The sequence below is a fragment of the Dipodomys ordii genome, unplaced genomic scaffold (assembly GCF_000151885.1).
Source record: "Dipodomys ordii isolate 6190 unplaced genomic scaffold, Dord_2.0 Scaffold55, whole genome shotgun sequence".
Lineage (NCBI taxonomy): Eukaryota > Metazoa > Chordata > Mammalia > Rodentia > Heteromyidae > Dipodomys > Dipodomys ordii.
In genome coordinates this window covers 6,699,795-6,721,283 of record NW_012267271.1, presented here as the reverse complement: position 1 = coordinate 6,721,283, position 21,489 = coordinate 6,699,795, and the positions used below count along the sequence as shown (strand labels likewise).

General features: G+C 53.5%; 1 protein-coding gene across 1 annotated transcript in view; it reads right to left on the bottom strand.

Annotated features, from left to right (window-relative positions):
- Nup214 (nucleoporin 214kDa) overlaps nt 1-21,489 on the bottom strand; it is a 70,120-nt gene that overhangs the window by 2,989 nt on the left and 45,642 nt on the right. The window contains exons 27-32 of the mRNA XM_013021291.1: nt 19,689-19,750; nt 16,465-18,225; nt 14,541-14,611; nt 9,471-9,627; nt 4,103-4,255; nt 498-669 (exon numbers count right to left, since the gene is read on the bottom strand). Of these exons, the coding sequence (XP_012876745.1) occupies nt 498-669; nt 4,103-4,255; nt 9,471-9,627; nt 14,541-14,611; nt 16,465-18,225; nt 19,689-19,750 (2,376 nt within the window). The remainder of the gene's footprint in view (nt 1-497; nt 670-4,102; nt 4,256-9,470; nt 9,628-14,540; nt 14,612-16,464; nt 18,226-19,688; nt 19,751-21,489) is intronic.

Genomic DNA, 21,489 nt, shown 5'->3' with positions numbered 1-21,489 from the left:
GTTTTCCTTCAGATTCCAGCAACCAGACTGGAATTCTGGGGTCCCCAGAGTTCCCCTGCATTTCCCAGTGGGGATGCGTGGGGCAAGGCCCACACAGAGAGCACCTGGACGACCCAACTGGCCCTGGGGGACTGGAAACCCTCGCTGAGGACCGGGGGGAACAGGGACACAGGAGTCGTGTGCAAGAACACTGGGCCTTGGGAGGCAAACAGAAACCGACCCTGCGCTGACCCTGCGCTACCCCCTACCACAGGCACTCTTGGCTGGTGGAGAGCAGGGCTCTGAGGGCAGTGTGGACAGGTCAGCGGTCAGCCATGAGCTGATGGCCACCGTGTATTCCACACAACCTGGCTCCTCTGTTCCAAGACAGGGCCTTGCGCTCTTGGGCCGGAGTTTGACAGCGTGAGAAGCTACTTTGCAGAGCAAGGTGGCTGTCGGGCTGCGAGGCTGTGGGCGGCCATGTCCCCGCCCCGCCCCTGTCCCAGGTGGGCGCTTACCCGAATCCTCCCGCGCTGGCGGCCGCAGTGCCCTCTCCGAACACTTTGCCTCCCGTCGAGCCCAGAGGGCTTGTAAAGGCTGGGGCTGAACCGAATGCTGGCACCCCTCCAAACCCAGGGGATCCCCCGAAAGTAGGAGGGCTGCCAAACACTGGAGCAGCACCGAAGCCACCTGAGCAAAACAGAGGCAAACAAACAGAAACGGGGAGAAGGAAAGGAGCAGGAGGAGAGGACGTGAGCGGTCAGAAAGCAAAGCAAAAGGGAAGGGGAAGAGGAAAACAGCACGTTACAGATGAACACAATGCAAACAGGGCCACACTGCCCGCCCCCCACTTAAACCAGAATGTGGCAGCCCCTCCCAGCCCGACTCCTGCTTTCTGGGGGCTCGTGAGAGTGGACCCCCATTACAGCATGGCCCTCCAATGCTGGGGTCCCAACCTGGTGGCGAAAATGCCAAGTGTACCACCATGGCCAGCTGCAGACTGGACAGAAGCCCAAACTGTGAGACTGGAGGCTGGCATTCCCGCCCCGCCAGAACCCACGAACTGGGTCAGGGCGGCCGTGAGCCCTGCCTGGCGCCCGGCCAGGAGCTTCTGATTTATTTACAGCCCGGTGGCTGCCCCGCGCACGCGTGCATCGGTGGCCCTCTTTCTTGGCACTGAAGCCTTTCTAAAAACGCTTGCTCCCTCCAGTCAGAGGCCATTCGTGGAGAGTGATGTCCCTCTTCTGCGGCGGGCACCGCTCCCACTGACCATCAACTGTGGGACGACGCGTATGAGTGCCAGGCGCCCTTGGGCAGGGACTGCTGCGGGTGGCCACGGAAGGGGGTGAGGCCAGGTTCTGGGGAGGGGGCGTAGGCCTGCTAAGTTTCCCCTGATCCCCAGGCCCCTCACCCCCAAACCTACATACAGCCTGCCGCAGAGCCAGCGGAGGACCATGGCGCCAGGATCCTGCTCTCTGGGGACCTCTCTTGGCCTCTGGGGTGTCACCGCACCACCACCTGACCCAGAAGGACCACACACTGGGTGTGCACAGCTGCCCGCTGAACTCAAGTGAGCTGCTATCTTGCATGGAGGTGCCTGCGTAAGCCCTCATGTAAATTCCAAGCCCCGAGAGGGGAAACGGGCGCATTACAACTACAACAGGCTGGGAAGAACAAAAAGCGCCAAACCCCTCGCGGCTGAATTATTGAGGACTGACACCGATCTGGTTACGCGTTCTTCCAGACACCCAGGCCCGCATCGGTGGCCTCCTCTAGGTGAGGTGAAGGAAGGGGGTGAAAAGTGAGAAGTCACAACAACACAGAGAGTACCTGGGCAGGAGGGCACACGCACGCTCCGTGCGGCAGCATGGCAGTCACTACGGGCTTAGCTCTGGAGTCAGTGACCTATGCCTCACGGTGCCTGGGGTTCAGGTTTACTGGGAGCTTTGCAACCTCCTCCTGGAGGACTCGAGGCTCGGGATCCGCCTCTCTGCTCTGAGTGAGCGGCGGCGGAGCTGGGACTGGAAGGTCTGCGAGACCCCAAATCCAGCTCGCACCTGGCATGTGCCAGTCTCCCGCGGCCACTGTGCCCAACACCTCTGGTGATCACGAAGCAGGGATGCAGACCCCCGAGCCCACGGGCAGGCTATCCTGGTCTGCCTCCCCTCCTGGCCAGCAGCAGTGTCACTTCAGAGGCGCATGTGCTAGAGGGAGGCTGGACACCTGGTGTAAAGCTCCAAGGTGAACCTGCGGCCCTGCTGCTACGGCGCCCCGTTGCACCCCTCACTTCTCACCTGTGTGTCTTTTTGCCAGTCCTGGGGCTTGAACTCAGGGCCTGGGCACTGTCACTGAACTCTTTTGCTCAAGGCTAGCCTCTATCACTTCGAGCTGCAACTCAAGCTTTCGGTTTTCTGGCAGTTCAATGGAGATAAAGAGTGTCATGGGCTTTTCTGCCCGGACTGGCTTTGGACCACAGTGCTCAGATCTCAGCCTCCTGAGTGGCTAGGACTGTAGGCGTGAATCACCAGTGTTCGGCTTGGGATCGCATTTCTAGTCTCTTTTAAATTCTAGGAAAAAAATTAAGAACTTCCAATCTAAGACCAGGCACCAAGCCAAAGCTACGAGGACAAGCACACTCTCCTTTGGAAATGAGCTTCTAAAAGCAAGAGTCTGCTTTCTGGTTTAGGGAGGCCCAGGCCTTAGCCACAGCCACTTAGACACCTGGCCCTCAGGAAGGGTCTTGCTCAAAATACTCCATCCCTCTGAGCACAAATGCCACCAAAGAACCCACAGAGAGCCTGCTTTGAAGAGGGGCTTTCTCACTGGGCACTGGTGACTCACACCTAGCTACTCAGAAGGCTGAAACCTGAGGATCACAGCTCAAAGCTAACCCAGACAGAAGTCTGTGAGACTCCATCTCCAAAATAATCAAAGCTGGAGTTGTAGCTCAGGTTGGCAGAATGCCAGCTGAGCAAGTCACGCTCTTGTATCTAAACATCTACTGCCATTGGAGTTTTTTTGGCCAATCCTGGGGCTTGAACTCAGGGCCCGGGCACTGACGCTGAGCTTCTTTTGCTCAGGCTACCACTTCAGCCACAGCACCATTTCTGGCTTCTTCTGTTTATGTTTATATCGAGGAATCGAACCCAGGGTTTCATGCATGCTAGGCAAGCACACCACCACTAAGCCACATTCCTAGCCTGCCCTCGGAGATTTTAATTGCAGATGTGTAGAACAAACACTTCAAGTTATGTGGGGCTAAAACACTGTGCTATTAACATGCTTTTCACCTGTGCCAAAGAACAGAGCTGCATGCCATATAGGGAATGCTTGGTAGAGGGCAAAACACAGATGTAAGAAGCCAGACTGCTGGTCCTGGTGGCTCACACCTGTCATCCTAGCCACTCAGGAGGCTGGCATCTAAGGATCACTATTTGTGGGGCTGGGAAGGTGGCTCAGTGGTAGAGCGCTTGCCTTGCATGCCTGAGGCCCTGGGTTTGATTCCCCAGCAACACATAAGCAAAAAGAAAAAAAGCCGGAAGTGCCACTGTGGCTCAAGTGGTAGAGTGCTAGCCTTGAGCTGAAGAGCTGAGGGACAGTGCCCAGGCCCAGAGTTCAGGCCCCACGACCGGACCCCCCCCCCAAAAAAAAATAAGGATCACTACTTGAGGATAGGTGGGACAGTAAAGTCTGGGAGAATTTTACCTTCCATTCACCAGCCAAAAGTCAGGGCATGGCTCAAATGGTAGAGTGCCTGCCTTGAGTAGAAAAGCTAAGAAGACAGTGCTAGGCTTTGAGTTCGAGTCCCTAGTACACACCCATGCACACATACACACACAGAACTGTGTATGTGAACACCAGGAGCAATCAGGTGTGTTCTTGTGTGTGCTGTAGTTGTCAGCTCTGACGTGCTCCTCTCTGGGTGCTTCTGTGACAGTGGACACTGCTAAGGACGACTCCTGAGACTGCGTGCTCCTCGGGCTGCAGTCCCATTTTTAACCACTTCACACGCATTGGGAAGGAAGCAATGAAATGAGCACAGAGACGTCCTCCGCTCTGCGGCCCCCGTCTGCCTCCTGATACCCAGGCAGAGGCAGCACATGCGCGCACATCATGCCGGCACCTGTTTTACTGGGTGTGGAGAAGCCGAAGCCCTGGGACGCCACACTTCCGCCTCCAGAGCTGAACGTGCCGGCCGGCTTCTGCTCTCCAAACGATGAGCTGCCGAACCCGCCGAAGGTCTTCGCCCCGCTGTTTCCAAACAGGTTGGAGGTATCTGGGGAGAGAGGGACCAGAGGGGCTCGGCGGCACAGCCAAGACGGCGGCTTGCTGGCCTCACTCCGCCAGCACCAGACAGGGGAGCGGCGGCCCTGCTGGAGAGGGTCTGCGGGAGGCCCCGCGCCCCCAGGGGCACTCAGAGCCCCAGGTCTACCTCAGGTCTGGGGCCTGGAAGACGGTCTGCCTTCCTCCCTGTGCTAGTGACATGAACGCTTGAGTGGCTGCGGAGGGCGCGGGTGGAGGGAAGCCCTGCGCGCCGGCCCAGCCCAGCAAGGCCTTGCAGCTCATCTTTTTTTTTTTTTTTTTTGGTTGGTCATGGGGCTTGAACTCTGGGCCTGGGTGCTCTACCACTTGAGCCACAGGGTCACTTTGGTTTTGCTTTCGGTTTTGTTTTTTGTTGGTCACAGGGCTTGAACTCTGAGTCTGGGTGCTATTCCTCAGCTTCAGCGAGTGCTCTACCACGTGAAGAACCACAGTGCCACTTCCAGTGTTCTATTGGTTTATTGGAGATAAGAATCTCACAGACTTTCCTGTCCAGGCTGGCTTTTTTTTTTTTTTTGGGGTCCGGTTGTGGGGCCTGAACTCTGGGCCTGGGCGCTGTCCCTCAGCTCTTCAGCTCAAGGCTAGCGCTCTACCACTTGAGCCACAGCACCACTTCGGGCTTTTTTCTTTTTGCTTATGTGGTGCTGAGGAATCGAACCCAGGGCCTCGAGCATGCAAGGCAAGCGCTCTACCACTGAGCCACCTTCCCGCCCTCCAGGCTGGCTTTGAACCGTGGTCCTCAGGTCTCAGCCTCCTGAGTAGCTAGCATGACAGGCGGGAGCCACCGACGTCTGGCTTCATCTCCTCTTTCTAGGAGGTTCACTAAGGCCCTGGACCTTTCTGATGCCGGGTTAGCGGGTCCCTCCTGCCTGGGGAGAGGTGCTGAACGTGCTCTAGGGAGGGAAGGGCAGAAGGAAGGGATTCTCTTCGGATGAGGGCAGGGACTCTTGTTTGCTGCAGAAATGAGGACTGTCTCACACTTGAAACATCGGGACTTAACTTCAGACCTCACTCTATCTTCTCGAGAGTGTTGGTTGTTAAGATTCATTCCCGCCTGTGACAGGGCAGGGAGAAGCTATTCGGAGACTGGGTGGACGCCCAAGCCACTGGTGTGCACGTCAAGGTGCCCAGCCCTGGTCCCCAAGTGAGCAGCGCCCTCGCGCACTGCAGGCTGACGGAGGGGAGGCGGGAGCGCACGCCCTCACTTGCGGAAGAGAGCTGCCAGAGCTTCAGCTTAGGGCTCAGGGCCCCACACTCTCATTTGCTGTTTCTGCTCAAGGCTGGTGCTCTATCACTTATTGGAGCCACAGCTCTACTTAATGCCTTTTTGGTGGTTACCTAGAGAGAGGAGTCTTACAGATTTTCTTGCCTGGGCTGGCTTTGGACCAGGATCCTCAGATCTCAGCCATTTGAGTAGCTAGGATTGCAGCCATAAGCCACTGGAACTCAGCTATAAAAACATTTTTTTTTTTTTTTTTTGCCTGTCTTGGGTGGGCTTGAACTTGAGCCCACATGCTACCCCTAGGCTTTATTTGGTCTAGCCTCATACTCTATCACTAAAAGCCTCGGCTCCACTTCTGGCTTTTTGGTGGTTAATTGGAGATTAACCAGACTTTCCTGTGTGGGCTGCCTTCAAATGGTGATCCTCAACTCTCAGCCTCCTGAGCAGCTGGGATTGTTTTGTGCCCTGGGAAGGGCCTCTCGCAGGGCCTCCACAGAGCTTGGCCAGCGCCTCCTGTGGGCCTCGTGGGCAGTGGTGCTCACCGACAGGCCTCCCCCTCCTCCTGACGCAGGGAGAGGACGGGTGTGCAGGGGCTGCCTCAGTGTCCCCAGGACAGGATCGGGAAGTGCCAGGCCCCTCTGGGGGACAGCCCATGGAGGCTGAACTGTAACCATGCAGGGGCTACAGAGGAGCAGCAGGGGAAACTCTGACAAGACAGCCCGTGGCTATGCGCTGGCGTCCCCCGTCACTCCTCTCAAGGTTGAAGCGGGCGGTGGGCGGGCCAGCAGCCCATGCATGGCCGCCACAAGGCATCTGTATAAGCAGGTGCACAGAACAAGGACTGCCAGGCAGAGAGGAGCAGGGCTGGGAAAGACCCTACCTACACCCTGCTGTGCCACGTAGTACCCAGGCATCTCCTACCCTCCTGTCCTCTAAGACAAAACCAGTCAAGTGGGGCCAGCCACATCGCCACAGCGGCTGACTAGCCCAGGTGTGCAGTGCCCGGCACACGGCACGAGCTGCTACCTCAGCCCCCGCCTCCGGTTCCACCCCGCACCCAGCTGCAAGACCTGCAGCTTTCCCGCGGCCAGGGCCCGGGGTGAGCGGCAGACGCCAGGAGGGCAGCAGCTGACAGCTGGCTGAAGTGGGGGGGGGGGCAGGCTGGGGCACTGGGGTCTCCAGCCTGGATTTTAACCTGCAGTCATCAGCAAGAAGCGACAGAGGCTCTGGGGAGGAAGAGTGCAAAGTAAAAGCAGCTGAAAAATCCTGGACTTAAGATGGATTCCTGGCCACGCACTGTGTGTGTGTGTGTACGTGCGTGCATGTGTGTTGATGGGGGGGAGGGGAAGGTGTCAAAGGTCGGAGGGGAGGTAGGGTGAGGACCAGCATGACTCTCGGCAAAAGATGGTCTGAGGGACCATGAGAGGGACAGTGGGGAGCCGGGAGCTCGCACAGAGGAACGGGGGGGGGGTATGAGTGGCTGGGAGCAGGGCAGAGCTGGAACATGGGCTCTGAGTCCAGAACTGCAGTGATGCTCTCACCTCCTAGCACAAGAAAGCTGAGACTCGTGATGGAGCAGAAGGCACAGGACAGGACAGGGACGCCGCGCCCCCGGCTCCTCAGCCATTTCTCCTGGCCTGTCTTTTCTGCGGGGCGCTGGTGGCTCAAGCCTGTAATCCTAGCTGCTCAGGAAGCTGATATGTAAAGACTGTGGTTCAAAGCCAGCCCAGGTAGGAAAGTCTGTGAGACTTTTATCTCCAATGAACCACCAGAAATGCTGGAAGTGGATCTTAAAGTAGACCACTATCCTTCAGCACAAAAAGCTCAAGGATAAAGCCTAGGCTCTGAGTTCAAGCCCTAAGATGTCTGTCTGTCTCTCTTCCATCCCTTCAAAAGTCAGCTAAGAGTACCAAGTATAATTACGAGTGAACATTTAGGAGATGAAGACCAGACCGGCTAAGAACTAGAGCGTCTGGGGACAGGAGGAGTCCTGGGGTACAGTGCTGTTCCACTCCCACCCGACTTGAGGCTACTGAGGTGGTGGCACTGGGCATGGGCTGGGGGCATGCACAGCCAGCGCACAAGAGCCGGTGGTGTGCCAGCTCCGGCTGCCTTCTGAGGGACGGGCACTCGGCCAGCCGAGAGCCATGGCTTTAGAGATGAGCGAGCCGGGGAGAGCCATGACACACTCGCGCATGCTATCAAGTGCCCGTTCCTGTCAGATGTAGCGCTGCATGTTATCATGTGAGTGAGGTGGGCTTCGGATCAGCCACTTTCTGATTCTGACAGCCAGGCGAACTACTCCTGTGAACCTTTGGGTTCTTGACCTCTGCTTCGGCAAGAACCTGCTTTTGTTTTACTTATCAGGATTCTGCTTAAACAGTGTTTGAAAACAACTAGATGTGATTTCTTGGATCCCTTCATTCCAGAGTTCTAAATCTCTCCTGGCAGACTACGACCTGAAAAGCAACAAACTCTGATTATGTAACCTCACGAGGGAAGAGCAATGCATCTCAGAGCAAGCAACCTTTCACTTTGAGCTCGCTGGAGTGGACGTCACAGGGATGGGTTATTGATCAGAGAGCAAAGCAGGGTGGAGAGTTTCACTGTTACACCCACCACTGTGGGAGACTGAGCTCAGGATTGCTAAGGTCTGGCTCAGCAAAGTGGCTGGAGATGCAGCACATGACACCAGAGAAGCTAAGAGGAAAATGACAGCCCAAACTCTCAATCTCAGCCTCAGCAGCAGAATGAACACTTACAAAAAAACGTTTCAAACATCAGCAGCAGAAGAAAGTGCCAAGAGGTACAGCTTCTGATAAAAAGCAATAAAAAAAAGAAGTTGAGATGAACTAAGGGCTTCAGCTTCCCCACAGCTGGAGTTCAAAGCACACGCAGCATGCAATGCAGATGCAAGCCCGTGTGTGCCTGGCTTCTGCGGCCTGCCTGCACTTGCTTCAGGGCACCTCAACACTGAGACAGAGGTGGGGACAGAAGACAGCAGACAGGCCATTTCAGTGTACCAAGCCTCTCCCCGCAGCTCTTGTGTCTTTTCATGACTATATAGGGTATCTTATTAGAAACCAAACCGGTTGGGTGCTGGTGGCTCACGCTTGTAATCCTAGCTACTTAAGAGGCTGAGATCTGAGGATCTCGGGTAGAAGCCAGCCCATGCAGTTAAGTCTGTGAGACTCTTATCTCCAATTAACTACCAGAAAACCAGAAGTGGAGTTGTGGCTCAAAGTGGTAGAGCACTAGCTTCAAACGAAAGAGCTCAGGACATTGCCTAGGTCCTGAGTTCAAACCCCATGACTACCACCATGACCAACAAAGCTGGTAGGTACTAGTAGCTCATGCCTATAATCCTAGCTACTCAGAAGGCTAAGACGTGAGGATCTAGTTCAAATCCAGCCTGGGCAGGAAAGTCCATCAGACTCTTACCTCCAATTAATCACTAGAAAACTGGAAGCAGCACTGTGGCTCAAAGTGATAGAGCACTAGTTTTGAGCACAAGAACTCAGGGACAGGGGGCTGGGAAGGTGGCTCAGTGGTAGAGCGCTTGCCTTTGCATGCACGAGGCCCTGGGTTCAATTCCTCAGCACCACACAAGCAGAAAAAACCAGAAGTGGCTCTGTGACTCAAGTGGTGGAGTGCTAGCCTTGAGCTGAAGAGCTGAGGGACAGCGCCCAGGCCCAGAGTTCAGGCTCCATGACTGACAAAAAATAAAAAAATAAAGAGCTCAGGGACAGTGCCCAGGCCCCAAGTTCAAGTCCTCCAACGGACAAAACAACAACCTCCCCTCCCAACCCAAATGACCGCACTGCTTTGTGGTAGGATTTTAAATGGGCCTGCTAGGTCCTCTACCCACTGTGTATCTGTCCCTGAAGCTCTGCCAATGCCAGGAGGATGACACCGGCAGCAGGGGCTGGGGAAAGGCTTCCCTACTTACTTGGGGTGGCTGTAGATCCAAAGCTCCCGCTGGCCGAGCTGAACGGGTTTTTGTTGGCTGCGTCCTGGCTGGGTTTTCCTCCAAGGCCGCTGAAGAAGCCTCCTCCTCTCCCAGCGTTTCCAGACCCGAACACGCTCCCGCTGGAAGTGGGGGACTGCTAGAAAACAAAGGGGCAGGATGAGAGGCCACTGTGAAACGACAGGCCACGTCCGTGGCAGGAGGCAGGGCAGGATGAGAGGCCACTGTGAAACGACAGGCCACGTCCGTGGCAGGAGGGCACACATGGAAAAAGCAAGAGGACTTGATTAGCTTTGGAAGGGACGCCCAACAAGCCCAGGAGAAGCAGGGCCCTGGCCGGGGCTTCCTGTACGCAGCGGTTCCCAAGCTCATGCGTGGTAGGCGGGGACTGTCTGTGCTGCTCGCTTGCCCTGTGGTGTCTGACACCATGCCAGGGTGGGCAAAGCAATCCCCCAAGAGCTTCACCAAATGAAGAAGTTGGAAAATGATTTAGACCACCCGAGCACCACTTGTTCCTTCTAATCTTTGGCTGAACTCATTGGTAGCGGGTGGCGAGTGATTTTGTCATTTCTCTAATGTGCACATGGGATTCCGGACAGCTCTGCGCGCGTGGCAGGAGCTCTGACTCCGCCACACGTCAACTCCGAGCTGCTCCAAGCACCGCACTTGATTTCTGTGGAAACTGGTTCTTTAAGGACATCCAGGAGGGAGGTGTTCCCTTTGATGAAAGCTGACCTCAGAAATGGGCAGCCGCGCAGGAGGCTGTGGATGGCCCATCCGGGGGACAGTGGTGCTGTAAGATGGGGTTAGCACACTGCCCACCTCAGGCTGGAGAGTGAATCCAACGAGCTCAGAGATGAACTTGCCTCACACAGCAGTGCCCGAACGAGTCACCTGCTCAGAAACCTGGCTGCTGGTTAAAATGACGGCAGTGTCCCTGTGCTAGGGACTCTGTCTCATCCTGCTCTGCCTGGCACACCCAGCTGTCACCCTGGGCCGAGACTAAGGCAATATGTAACGCGTCGGGGGTAGCTCCTCACTTCTGTTCACAAGTGCCATGATCCCTGACTCACCTCTGCCACACCAAAGAAGTGCCAGCACTCTAGGCTGTCTTTTGGACCCCAAACACAAAAAACAAACTCTAGCCTTCTCCAGAGTTCTAATGTGTTTTCATTTTTTTGTTTCATTTTTTTTTGGGGGGTCCAGTTGTGGGGCCTGAACTCTGGGCCTGGGTGCTGTCCCTCAGCTCTTCAGCTCAAGGCTAGCGCTCTACCACTTGAGCCACAGCGCCACTTCCGTTTTTTTCTTTTTGCTTATGTGGTGCTAAGGAATCGAACCCAGGGCCTCAGGCATGCAAGGCAAGTGCTCTACCACTGAGCCACCTTCCCAGCCCTTCTAATGTGTTTTCAATCTCTTTCTTACTGTCCTTGAACTCATCAGCTCAAGGCTAGTGTTCTACCACTTGAGCCACAGTGCCACTTTCAGTTTTCTGGTGGTTTATTGGAGGTAAGAGTCACAAACTTTCCTGCCTGGGCTGGCTTTGGAACTGTGATCCTCAGATCTCAGCCTCCCGAGTAGCTAGGATGACAGGCGTGAGCCACCAGCGCCTGGCTTAGTCTCTTCAGACTTCTTTAAAAATGACAGGAATTCAAGCAGCCATTCGGGGGCGAGGAGCTTTGCACAACTAGAATCCAATCATGAAAGCCAAAGCTTTGCTAAGGGCTGAGCAGGAAACCATGACGACTGAGGAACTCATGGATAGTGTGAGTCTGGGCAATGCTGAGGACCAGCCCGGCCTTCTACAGCTGTCCACAGAAACAAGCAGGGTGGGTCTGAACATACTTCATGAGGCAGAAGGAGCCAGCAGTTATGGCATCCTCAGGGCAGGTACTGAGCACAGGGCAGTTAAGGCATCATCAGGACGGGTACTGAGCGTACTTTACTGAGTGAATGAGTCCAGCAGGTACTGCATCCTCATAAACGCACTCAACAGAACCCCATCCATTGCGATGGAAATAAACAACAGCATTTTAAAATTGAAGTTATAGCAAATTGAACAAGTGCACAGAAAGTTCAATTTTTTGGTCGTATTCACTCTGCTGTTACACTTTTCCAACCACTTTTCACTTTCTTTTTTAAACTTCCAAATCTCTGCAGAGATGCTATCTATATTCAACTATTTTTTCCAATATTTTCTTGTAAATCCTAGAGCACAGCAGCTATTTTTAAGTTGTTGTCTCTAGTTCTAACATTTGGATTATCTCGCGGTTGTTACTTGCTGACTTAAAAAAAACTGATTGCAAGCTGGGCACTGATGGCTCATGCTTATAATACTAGTTACTCAAAAAGCTAAGATTTGAGGATCACAATTTGAAGCCAGCCTGGGCAGGCAGGCCTATGAGACTCTTTATCCCCAATTAAAAAAAAAAAAAAAGCCAGAAGTGGAGCTGTCGTAAGAGTGCTAACTAGCCTTAACCACAAAAGTTCAGGGTTAGCACCCTAGCCCTGAGTTCAAGATTTAGGATTGGTAAATGCAGTGGTCCAACTGTCTTCTGCCTGTCTTTATAACTGAGAGAGGTCAGCCTGTCAGCCCAGCCAGAGCTGCTGTGAGTCTTTTTATTTTTGTTGCCTGTGCTCTCTCTCACTGTGATAGCAGATTTTCTTCCATGCACTCTGACATGTGCTGGCTTTGGGAATTTTCAGTCCTTCACTCTTCTAATACAGCAACACATATTCTCCCTTTCTCTTCTGGAGCTCTGGCTAAATACATTAGATTTTCTGCTTGGTGCTTCCTTTTTTCTCTCTCTAAAGCATTCAGTGTATTTCTTCTCTTTCAAGAGCCAGCGAATTACAGTTTTGGGGCCCAATCTTATATATGCTGTGTTTTTTCTGTTTTTTTTTTTTTCTTTTGGGTTTTTTTGTTTTTGTTTTTGGTCAGTCATGGGTCTTGTACTCTTGGCCTGGCGCTGTCCCTGAGCTCTTCAGCTCAAGGCTAGAGCTCTACCACTTGAGCCACAGAGCCACTTCTGGTTTACTGGTAAACCTGTGTTTGTAAATGAAACTTTACTTGTGTTGTACATTGTGAGATGAGGCTGCTTTGTGCTGCAGCCAGGGCTGCGCAGCTGTGAAAGAAACTGAACGCAGTTCTCAGCCCCGAACACTGACCCACTGAAATTTTATTACACTTCTCTACAAGTTCTTCTTGGTTCATCTTCAAAGTTGTTATATATGCTTTGTACAGCTTCCTATTCTTTACAGGCATTTTGAAGTTTGCCTTTCATTTCTCTTAAGCATGTAGAACAGTTGTGCTTTATAGTCGAGCAGTCTCTGCAAGTTGTTTCTGGTGTTTATTTTGGCTCTGGCTCGTGGCTGCTGTGGGAATCGGCATCCCAACGGTCACTCCTAAGTCTAATGGGAGTTTAGAGCGAATGAATGTGCTGTCAGACATCTGGAGGCACCACTGTCCGGGGGGCCACGTACACAGGGTGAGCTCCAGGAATCTGAGTCCCCTGTAAGTGTGGGAGAACATCACCTTTGTATGCATTTTAGTATTTTCTGCTCCTTTTACCGCGAGGCTCCTTAAATACAAAGTTCAAAGTTTCTCAGGTTAACGAAGTCCTTGGGGCAGAAATGGCATCTGTGCTTACTTTCCTCCTCTAGGTTCCCGTTTTCCTGTGAATCTGGCTTGGTGAAATACCATATTAGCTTTGAAGACATGACTTCTGGTTTCATCTCATAGTTTCCGTCGTGATCTGGTTTGAATGACTTAGGTTCCCATTACCAGATGTGGAAATCAGAAGTTTCATTTCTCTCTTTTGAGAAAGATCACGGAGGGCTGGGGAGAAGCCCTGGGTTCAATTCCTCAGTACCACAAAAGCAGAAAAGGCTGGAAGCGGCACTGTGGCTCAAGTGGTAGAGTGTTGTCCTTGAACACAGAGAGGTTCAGGGACAGTGTCCACGCCCTGAGTGCAAGGCCCAGGACCGGCAAAAAAAATAAAAAAGGAAGATCACCGACTAGGGCAGAGCCCATCTGCCAAGCCAGGGGTTGATAAAACCTCTGAGGAGCAGGCCGCCGGTGGCTCATGCCTATAATCCTAGCTACTCAGGAAGCTGAGATCTAAGGATCTCGGTTCAAAGCTAGCCCAGGCAGGAAAGTCCGTGAGACTCATCTCCAATTAAGCACCAGAAAACCGGAAGTGGTACTGTGGCAAGTGGTAGAGCGCTCGCCTTGAGCTGAAGAGCTGAGGGATAGCGCCGAATCCCGGAGTTCAAGCCCCATGACGGACAAAAAACAAACAAAAAAACCTCTGAGGAAGATCACCCTGCCTACCAGTTAGGTACTCACTGCTCTGTAGTCATGCGCCCTAACTGCCCTTACAGCCGCGCCCTCTTTCCATGTCACAGACACCTTCCTTCTGAAGGGAGGGCTTCTCAGGAGGCAGTCAGGGTGCATGCTGGACTTCACTGTTCTCATCTTTCAAATGGGAGCAACCACCGCTCCCATCCCTAGAGTAGCTGTGATGATGCGTTTGAGTCATTCAACAAGGCACTTACAAGGATGTGCGGGCCTTGCTGGCACACAGGGGTTGTTGCTGGATCAAGAACAGCAGCTCAGGGCACCTGGAGGAGGCCCAGGACTGCAAACAGCTCAGCACAGTGGCAGCATGTAGTGTCCACTGTACCTTCTCCCACCAGCCCCAGCAACCACTTAAAAATGTAAAAACCATTCTTAGCTTACGGTCTTTAAAGGAAACAAGGCCTACAGGTAGACCTGGCCTGAGGATTGCAGTTTGACAACCCCTGGCCTAATAAAACAGGCAGAAGATTGACTGAAGGCAGCAAGTCCTTCCCCCAGGACTGACAACAGATGAAGTCCTGGTGGTTGGCTCTCTGTAATGCAAGGTGGCAGCCGCTTGTCTGCCCTCAGGGCAGCTTAAGCAGCACGCATGGCTGTCTGCTGGGCCTGGCCTGGCCACATAGCATAAACTGACTCGGTTACACTGGGGAGAATGGGGGGAGATGTGGACATGCACGGAGACAGAATATATTTACCTGGCCAAAGACTGTTCCACCAGTATTGGCGGCTTGACCAAACACAGAACCAGTGTTACTAGATCCGAAACCTACAAAACACAAAGAAAACAAAAGTTCAACTTGGATGAGTCTTAAACAGTAAAGACATTAAAAAAAAAAAAGGCATGCAAGTGTGCTGTTACCCTGCCACCAATCAACTTGAGTGAAAGTGCTGCCTCGCTGAGCACACCAGTTCCTGTGTCCTCCAGACCCTGTGAGGTAGCAGCACGCCTGCACAGAGGCTGCACCACCCGCCATCTTCTTTCTGTAAATCACCTCGATTGCTTACAGCACGCAGTGCAGTGCAAATGCCTGCCCAGCCCCCATGTTCTCTAACTCATCTCTGGATTACTTACAATGCCCAGTACAACATACATGGTACCTAAGTAATTGCTGTATTATTTAAGCAATAATGATAAGAAAAACTCTGCATATGTCAGCACAGTCTGGTTTCTGGTCAGTTATTTTTGCTCTGTGGCTGTATCTGTAACTGTGGAATTCAGAGGCCTGACTTGATAGCTTTTTATAATAATCTTTCTCTTTTACCAATGGATGTGGGTCAGTAAGATGGCATAGTCTCAGAGAAGCTTCTCCTGGGACTTAGCCACCAAGAATGCTTTCCAATCACTAGCATTATAGATACTTTTCTTCCCTACTCACCGGCACCTCAACCTCCCAGGTGACAGAATGCATGGTGGAGACGCTGGGCTGATGAGGGCCAGGATAGTTTGGCAGAATGACACACTGCAGCAAAGAGCTGGAGATCTGTGCTCGTTCCTGATACTGACCGAGCAGGTGAGCTTGTGCGGAGGGCTGGAGGGCAGCGCGCAGCCCTCCACACAGCACGAAAGGGAAGAGGGCCAGTTCTTCAGGGGCTCTGAATCTGGTCACTTGGCTTGCTATGCAGATTTTCTTGATATCTGACTGCAGAAGCAACAGTGTACGAGAGACGGGGGCAGTGCAGGGCACCCTGTAGCCTTCTATTTGTCCCCACAGGGGACACACCAGCCTATCTCAGGCCTCAGGTGAACCTCAAAACTATCTCTTTACCACTGTGTCCTCCTTACAGCTGAACTTGGTAACAACTTAACATGCACTGGAAGAGGGAAAACATTTCCATCCTAATCAATCCTAAGCCACTTTTGAATTATCATCCTCATAATGAATGAACATTTCATTATTTCCCCCCAGAGCTTAGCTGCTGAAGGGCTGCCTTTCATTATGGAAGCATCAGAAGCCACACAGGACAGTCCTGGCACTGCTCTGTCTACTGGTGGCTTTTAGAAGTAAACATAGATGCTAAATTGGAGATATAATGCTGAAGCAGGTTTTGTTCTTTGAAACATAGTGAAACTGTTAGAAAACATTATGATACTGAAAACAAGTAGAACTCAGCTCCTCAAATGGTAAGATCCACTCTTCAGGCAAGCAAGATGGTGCCACAGGAAATAAGTAAAGGCCTACAGAGGAGGTGGTGAGGAGCCCGCTGCTCCTCCGACTTACAGCCAGCTCTGGCTCACGTGAGCTCGGCCTCCAGGGCCCTCGTGGGGACTCCCAGCCTCTAACAAGCCTCTCCAATGGAAAGGTTCACCACTCTGAGCCACCAAGTTACTTGCCATGACTTCAAATTAAAGATAGTTGGTTTTTCGCCGTGGAATTGGCAGTATGGTAGCTATCAGAGTAGAGCCTGCTGGGGAGGAAAGCTGGAGCTAGGCCGGGCCTGCAAGCTCCGACCCGGCCGGAGCATCTCCCAGGACTGCGGGTGCTCCCGGCACCCTTCTCAATCTGACACGTTCTCTTTCGCTCCCTCTCCCTTTCTTTCAATGACACAGCAGTAAGCTTGCTGCCAATGCTCCAGATGGTCCAGGGAGGAACAAAGCAATAATCCGCTGCACACTCTTACCTGAAGCTTGACAGAAGCTAAACCCCGAGAGTGCCGCTGTGGACGTGGTGGCCGAGGTGCTGCCGAACACTGTGCCTCCCTGCCCAAAGCTGGGGCTCTGGCCGAACGCGGGAGCGTTGCTCTGGCCAAACAGCCCCCCGCCCGTGTTGGTAGAAGACTGTCCGAATGAGAAGGAGCCAGAGCTGCTGGCGCTCGAGGAAGCTCCGAAGACATTTCCCGTGGTGGACGAGGGGGTGGAGGACACGGCCTGGCCAAAGGCGGGCCCAGAACCGAACCCAGGCTGGTTGAAGGAGAAGCCGCCTGCCGAGCTGCTCGTGGCCTGTCCAAAGGCCGGGGCCTGGCCAAATGTCGCCTGTCCAAAGGCCCCGGAAGCAGAAGTGCCGAAGGCAGGGCTGCCAAACCCTGGGCTGCTGGCCTGTGGTGTGGTGGCGGCAGTGCTGGCGATGCTGCCCGTCTGCTGCCCGAATAGGCTTGGTGCGGTGCTGGCCGCCACCTGACCAAACACTGGGCTGGCCGCGGGGGCAGAGGCCGTGCTGCTGGAGAGCTGGCTGAACGCCGAGCTGACAGCGGGTGGCGGGGTGAAGACTGAGGAGCCCGAAGTGACATTGCCAAACACTGCTGTGTCTGTGGTAGGGCCTGGGGCGGTGCTGGGCACGGTGCTGCTGCTGGTAGGGGCGCCTGCAGCTTCGACAGCCCCCGGGCCAGCAGCAGGGAGCGGAGCTGCTCCCACGGCGGCCTGTGTGGGGGCGGCGAAGGTGGAGGCGGGAGAGGCTGCCTCCGTCTTGACGTCGGGGCTCCCCACGGCCGCTGGGGTGGCCTCGGCAGAGGGGGCCGTGTGGCTGGCGGCAGATGCCGTGGTGCCGGGACTCCCGATTGCCGGCTGTGTGAGCACGGGTTCTTTTTTACTGGTGTCGGAGGCCGGCGGCGGAGGCGGAGGCTGAGGCTGGGCCGCTGCGGGCTGTGCTGGGAGTGAGGCTATGGGCGCAGAGGCCTCACCGTGGCCTGACTTCTCAGGTGCAGCCGATGCCTGGGGCTCTTCAGGGCTCTTTCCAGAAGACCCAGGCAGGGGGGAAGCAGCGGGCGAGCTCAGGAGGCTGCTGAAGGACAGGGTGGGGAAGGGCGCTGGGAGGGCAGGGGCCGAGGAGGCTGGCAGGGGGGCAGGCAATGAGCTTGGGTTACTGGTCTGCGGGCTTCCAAATGAAAAGCTAGACTTGCTGCTGCCCAGAGACATCCCCCCAAAACTGGCCACCCCAGCAGGTCCCGTGCTGCTGAGACTGCCAAAGACCGCAGTGGAGGAACCGCTGGCGCTGGTGCTGGGCGCCGTAGTGCTGGTGGGCGCGGAGGTGGCAGGGGGCTCGGCAGGCTTCCCTAATGCCGCAGAGCCCGGGAAGCTGAAGCCCGAGGACACGCTGGGCTTGGCTGGCTGGCCACCAGACAGGCTGGCGGGCGAAGCCTTACTGGGTGGCTTGGCAGAGTCCTCGGCCTGGCCCACCCGCAGGCCCGAGAAGCTGCCGAGCGTCTCCCCAGATGCAGAGCTTGGGAACAGCAGCTCTCCCCACTTGGACGGCGTCTCCAGCTTGCTGGAGGAGGTGGTGGCGGCCAGGGTGGCCCCGGGTGGGGCGGCTGGCCTGCTGCTGGACGCCGAGGACTCGGCTTCGGCAGGGGAAGAGCCCTCTGGGATGGGCTCGTAGAAAGGCTGGCCTCCCCCGCCCAACGACAACGTCTCCAGCTGGTTTGACTCTTTGGTGGCTGGTGTCACCGCTAGGCAAGAAACAGAAATTGAGAGATGGGTTAGACTCTGTAAAATACCACTTAAACAAGTTTCCACTGGCTTCTCTCTCCTCCAGGGTAGACAAGTTGTTCTAACAGTGGCACCCTCCCAGGGGGCGGGAGGGGATGAATGGAAACTTCCCCATGGAAGCATTAACCTGGCCCAGGCATCTCACTAGGTAGGAACAAACAAGTATGGTTTTTATGAACCAGAGAAAAACAGAAAAGGCACCTTGGCTACCTCAGCCCTGACCTGAGGGTGCTCTACCTCATACACCCCAGCCCGGCCTGGCAACACCTGACAGCTCTGCCTTTATTGCTCAAGGGCACAAAATGCCAACTACAGACCACACTGACATGCGGAGGAGCTACTCCTGACTCTAATCACTGGTGCTGTACTGAGCTCTTTATGGATTGCTGTCTCTTCTCACATTAGCTAAAAGGTGATGTGGAATTCCTATTTCATTTTCCTCACTATTTTTGACAATGATTTTGTTCCTTTCCAATCTTTTTATATCACGGTGGTGCTTTCCTGTACAAATGGGGGAGAAAGCAGGCCTCAGGGTGTATTGACACATTTCAGTTGTCAAAGGTTAAAAGAAGACCTTACACATTTCTGCTCATCAGAGAAAGGAATGAAATCCCTGACCTTTTCTGGGCCACGCTTGGATCAGGGTCAAGATGTCTACTATGGTTTCAGACCCCTGGCCCCTCTAACACTTTGGGTATTCTAACAAGCATTAAGAAAAGTATTTGTGGCGCACTATAGTGTATGCCTACAGTCCCAGCTAAGGACACAGGAAGATCATTTGAACCCAGGAGTTGGAGACCAGCCTGGACCACATAGAATGCTCCTACCTAATAATAAAATATAAAGCTGGGCACTAGAGTCTCACACCTGTAATCCTAGTTATTCAGGAGGTTGAGATCTGAGGATTCCAGTTCAAAGCCAGCCCAGGCAGGAAAGTCTGTGAGATTCTTAGTGGTGCTGTCGCTTAAGTGGCAGAGTGCTAGCCTTGAACTGAAGAGCTGAGGGCCAGAGCTCAGGTCCAGAGTTCAAGCCCCATGACCGACCAAAAAAATAAGTCCCACGGACTTTCCTGCCCTAGCTGGCTTTGAACTAGGATCCTCAGATCTTAGCCTCCTGAGTAGTTAGGATTACAGGCATGAGCCACCAGCGCCTGACTAGTTCTATCTTAATGTTAACATTTAAATGCTAATGGGTAGCCTTGACTTTCCAGAAGCAGATTCTCTCTTTGATCTGAACTGCAGAGCCCGCTGTGTTAGTTTCTTATACAGAACCCTGGGGGTGTTGCAGTGAAGCACGCACCGGCAAGCGGCCTGCTGACGTACCCAGCCCTTACGCCAAATGCTACGTAAGTCTTATCTATACAAAAATAACTGCGTTTGTTTAAGGAAACACAAAAGTGATCTATTCAATGCAGAGACTATACCTTGGGTGGCAGTGAAATTAGAAGACGGTGTTGGTGCAATTATCCCAAAATTAAAGCCAGCTCTGCCAAGTAAAAAAGAGACGTTAAAAAGCAACAAACCAAAGGCACATCTTCCTCTTAGTACTGCATGCTGCAATTCCTTCAGACCATCTGCCCCTGAGGACATATCTTAGGGACAATGCAACCACCTCAATATCTCCAAGGAGGGGGAGGCAATTTGTCAGGGAGGGAAGAGGGGCAGCAGGGGGAGGCCTTGGAAGCAAGGTGGCTTCTCAACGCAGAGGCCTGAGTGGAGACTGATTCCAAGTAGAGCAAAGGAGCAGCAGTGGGACAGCAGGCATGTGTACCAGAAACAGAAATTAGGGAAGCTGCTTGGCCAGTGCGGGAGTGGGGGAGAAACCTGGCCAGCAGCAGCAGCAGCAGACTAGAGTCAGAGTCCTCTCAGAGTCCTCCCATGGTCAAGGGGCAGGCCAAGTGAGCCCATGCTACTGAGACAGAGGCTGGATGGAATGCAATGGAAGCCTTGCCTCAGCAGCTTTGACAGAAGTGGTGGAACTCTATCAAAACTACAGACAACATATAATGTCTTCCCTCAAGCTGGGAAGGTGGCTCAGTGGTAGAGTGCTTGCCAAATATGCATGAAGCCCTGGGTTTGATTCCTCAGTACCACATACACAGAAAAATCCAAAAGTGGCGCTGTGGCTCAAGTGGTAGAGTGCCCTGGCCCTGAGTTCAAGCCCCAGGACTGGCCAAAAAAAAAAAAAAAGTCCTCCCTCCTTTTTCCCCCTGTTGGGCTGAAGGATATTCCTGAAAAACACTGAGGTCAGGGGAAAGGGGTGTGGCTAACGATTCCAGCCAGACAACAAAAAACTGAAAGCACTCAAGGGTATTCATTCAGTACAGGGCTTGCACTCAGGGCTTTGCGCTTGCTTCTGGCTGGCTGAGTGGAGCTCTACCCACTTGATTCATGACTCCAGCCTGGCTTTTTGCTGGTTATTTTAGAGATGAAGTCTCGAGGACTTTTCTGCCTAGGTGGCTTCTAACCATATCTGCCAGATCTCAGCTTTCTGAGCAGCTAGCTAGGATTACAGATGAAAGCCACCATGTGGTTGAAAGCAGCTTTTCTTTTTGTCAGCTGTGGGCCTGAACTTAGGGCCTGGGTGCTGTCCCTGAGCTTTTCGCTCAAGGCTAGCACTCTACCACTTTGAGTCATAGCACCACTTCCAGTTTTCTGGTGGTTAATTGGAGAAGAGTACTACAGACTTTCCTGCCTTGGCTTGCTTCGAATCACAATCCTCAGATCTCAGCCTCCTGAGTTAGCTAGATCTACAGGCATGAGACACCAGCACCTGGCTCTGAAGGGGCTTTGGTAATGGAAGTGAACACACAACCAGGTAATGGCAATGAATGTAGGGACAGGTGTGATCTCAACCCATCTAACTGCACCTGCATATAGCTGGAGAGCTGGCACTGGCTCCACAGTGAACAAGACTACCTTGTAAGGCTTAGAAGAGTCCGTCCTTTTATACAGTGACTCAGCTTTACACATATAGCCATCAGTATTTCTTTTTTCTTTTTTTTGGTCCTGGCACTTGAACTCAGGGCTTGGGCGTTATCTCTGAGCTTTTATGCTCAAGGTTGTTGCTCTACCACTTGAGCCACAGCTCCGCTTCCAGCTTTTTGGTGGGTAATTGTCTCATAGACTTTCCTGCCTATGCTGACTTTAAACCTTGATCCTTAGACCTGAGCCTCCTGAATAGCTAGGATTACAGGCATGAACCATTGACACCTGAAAGTATTT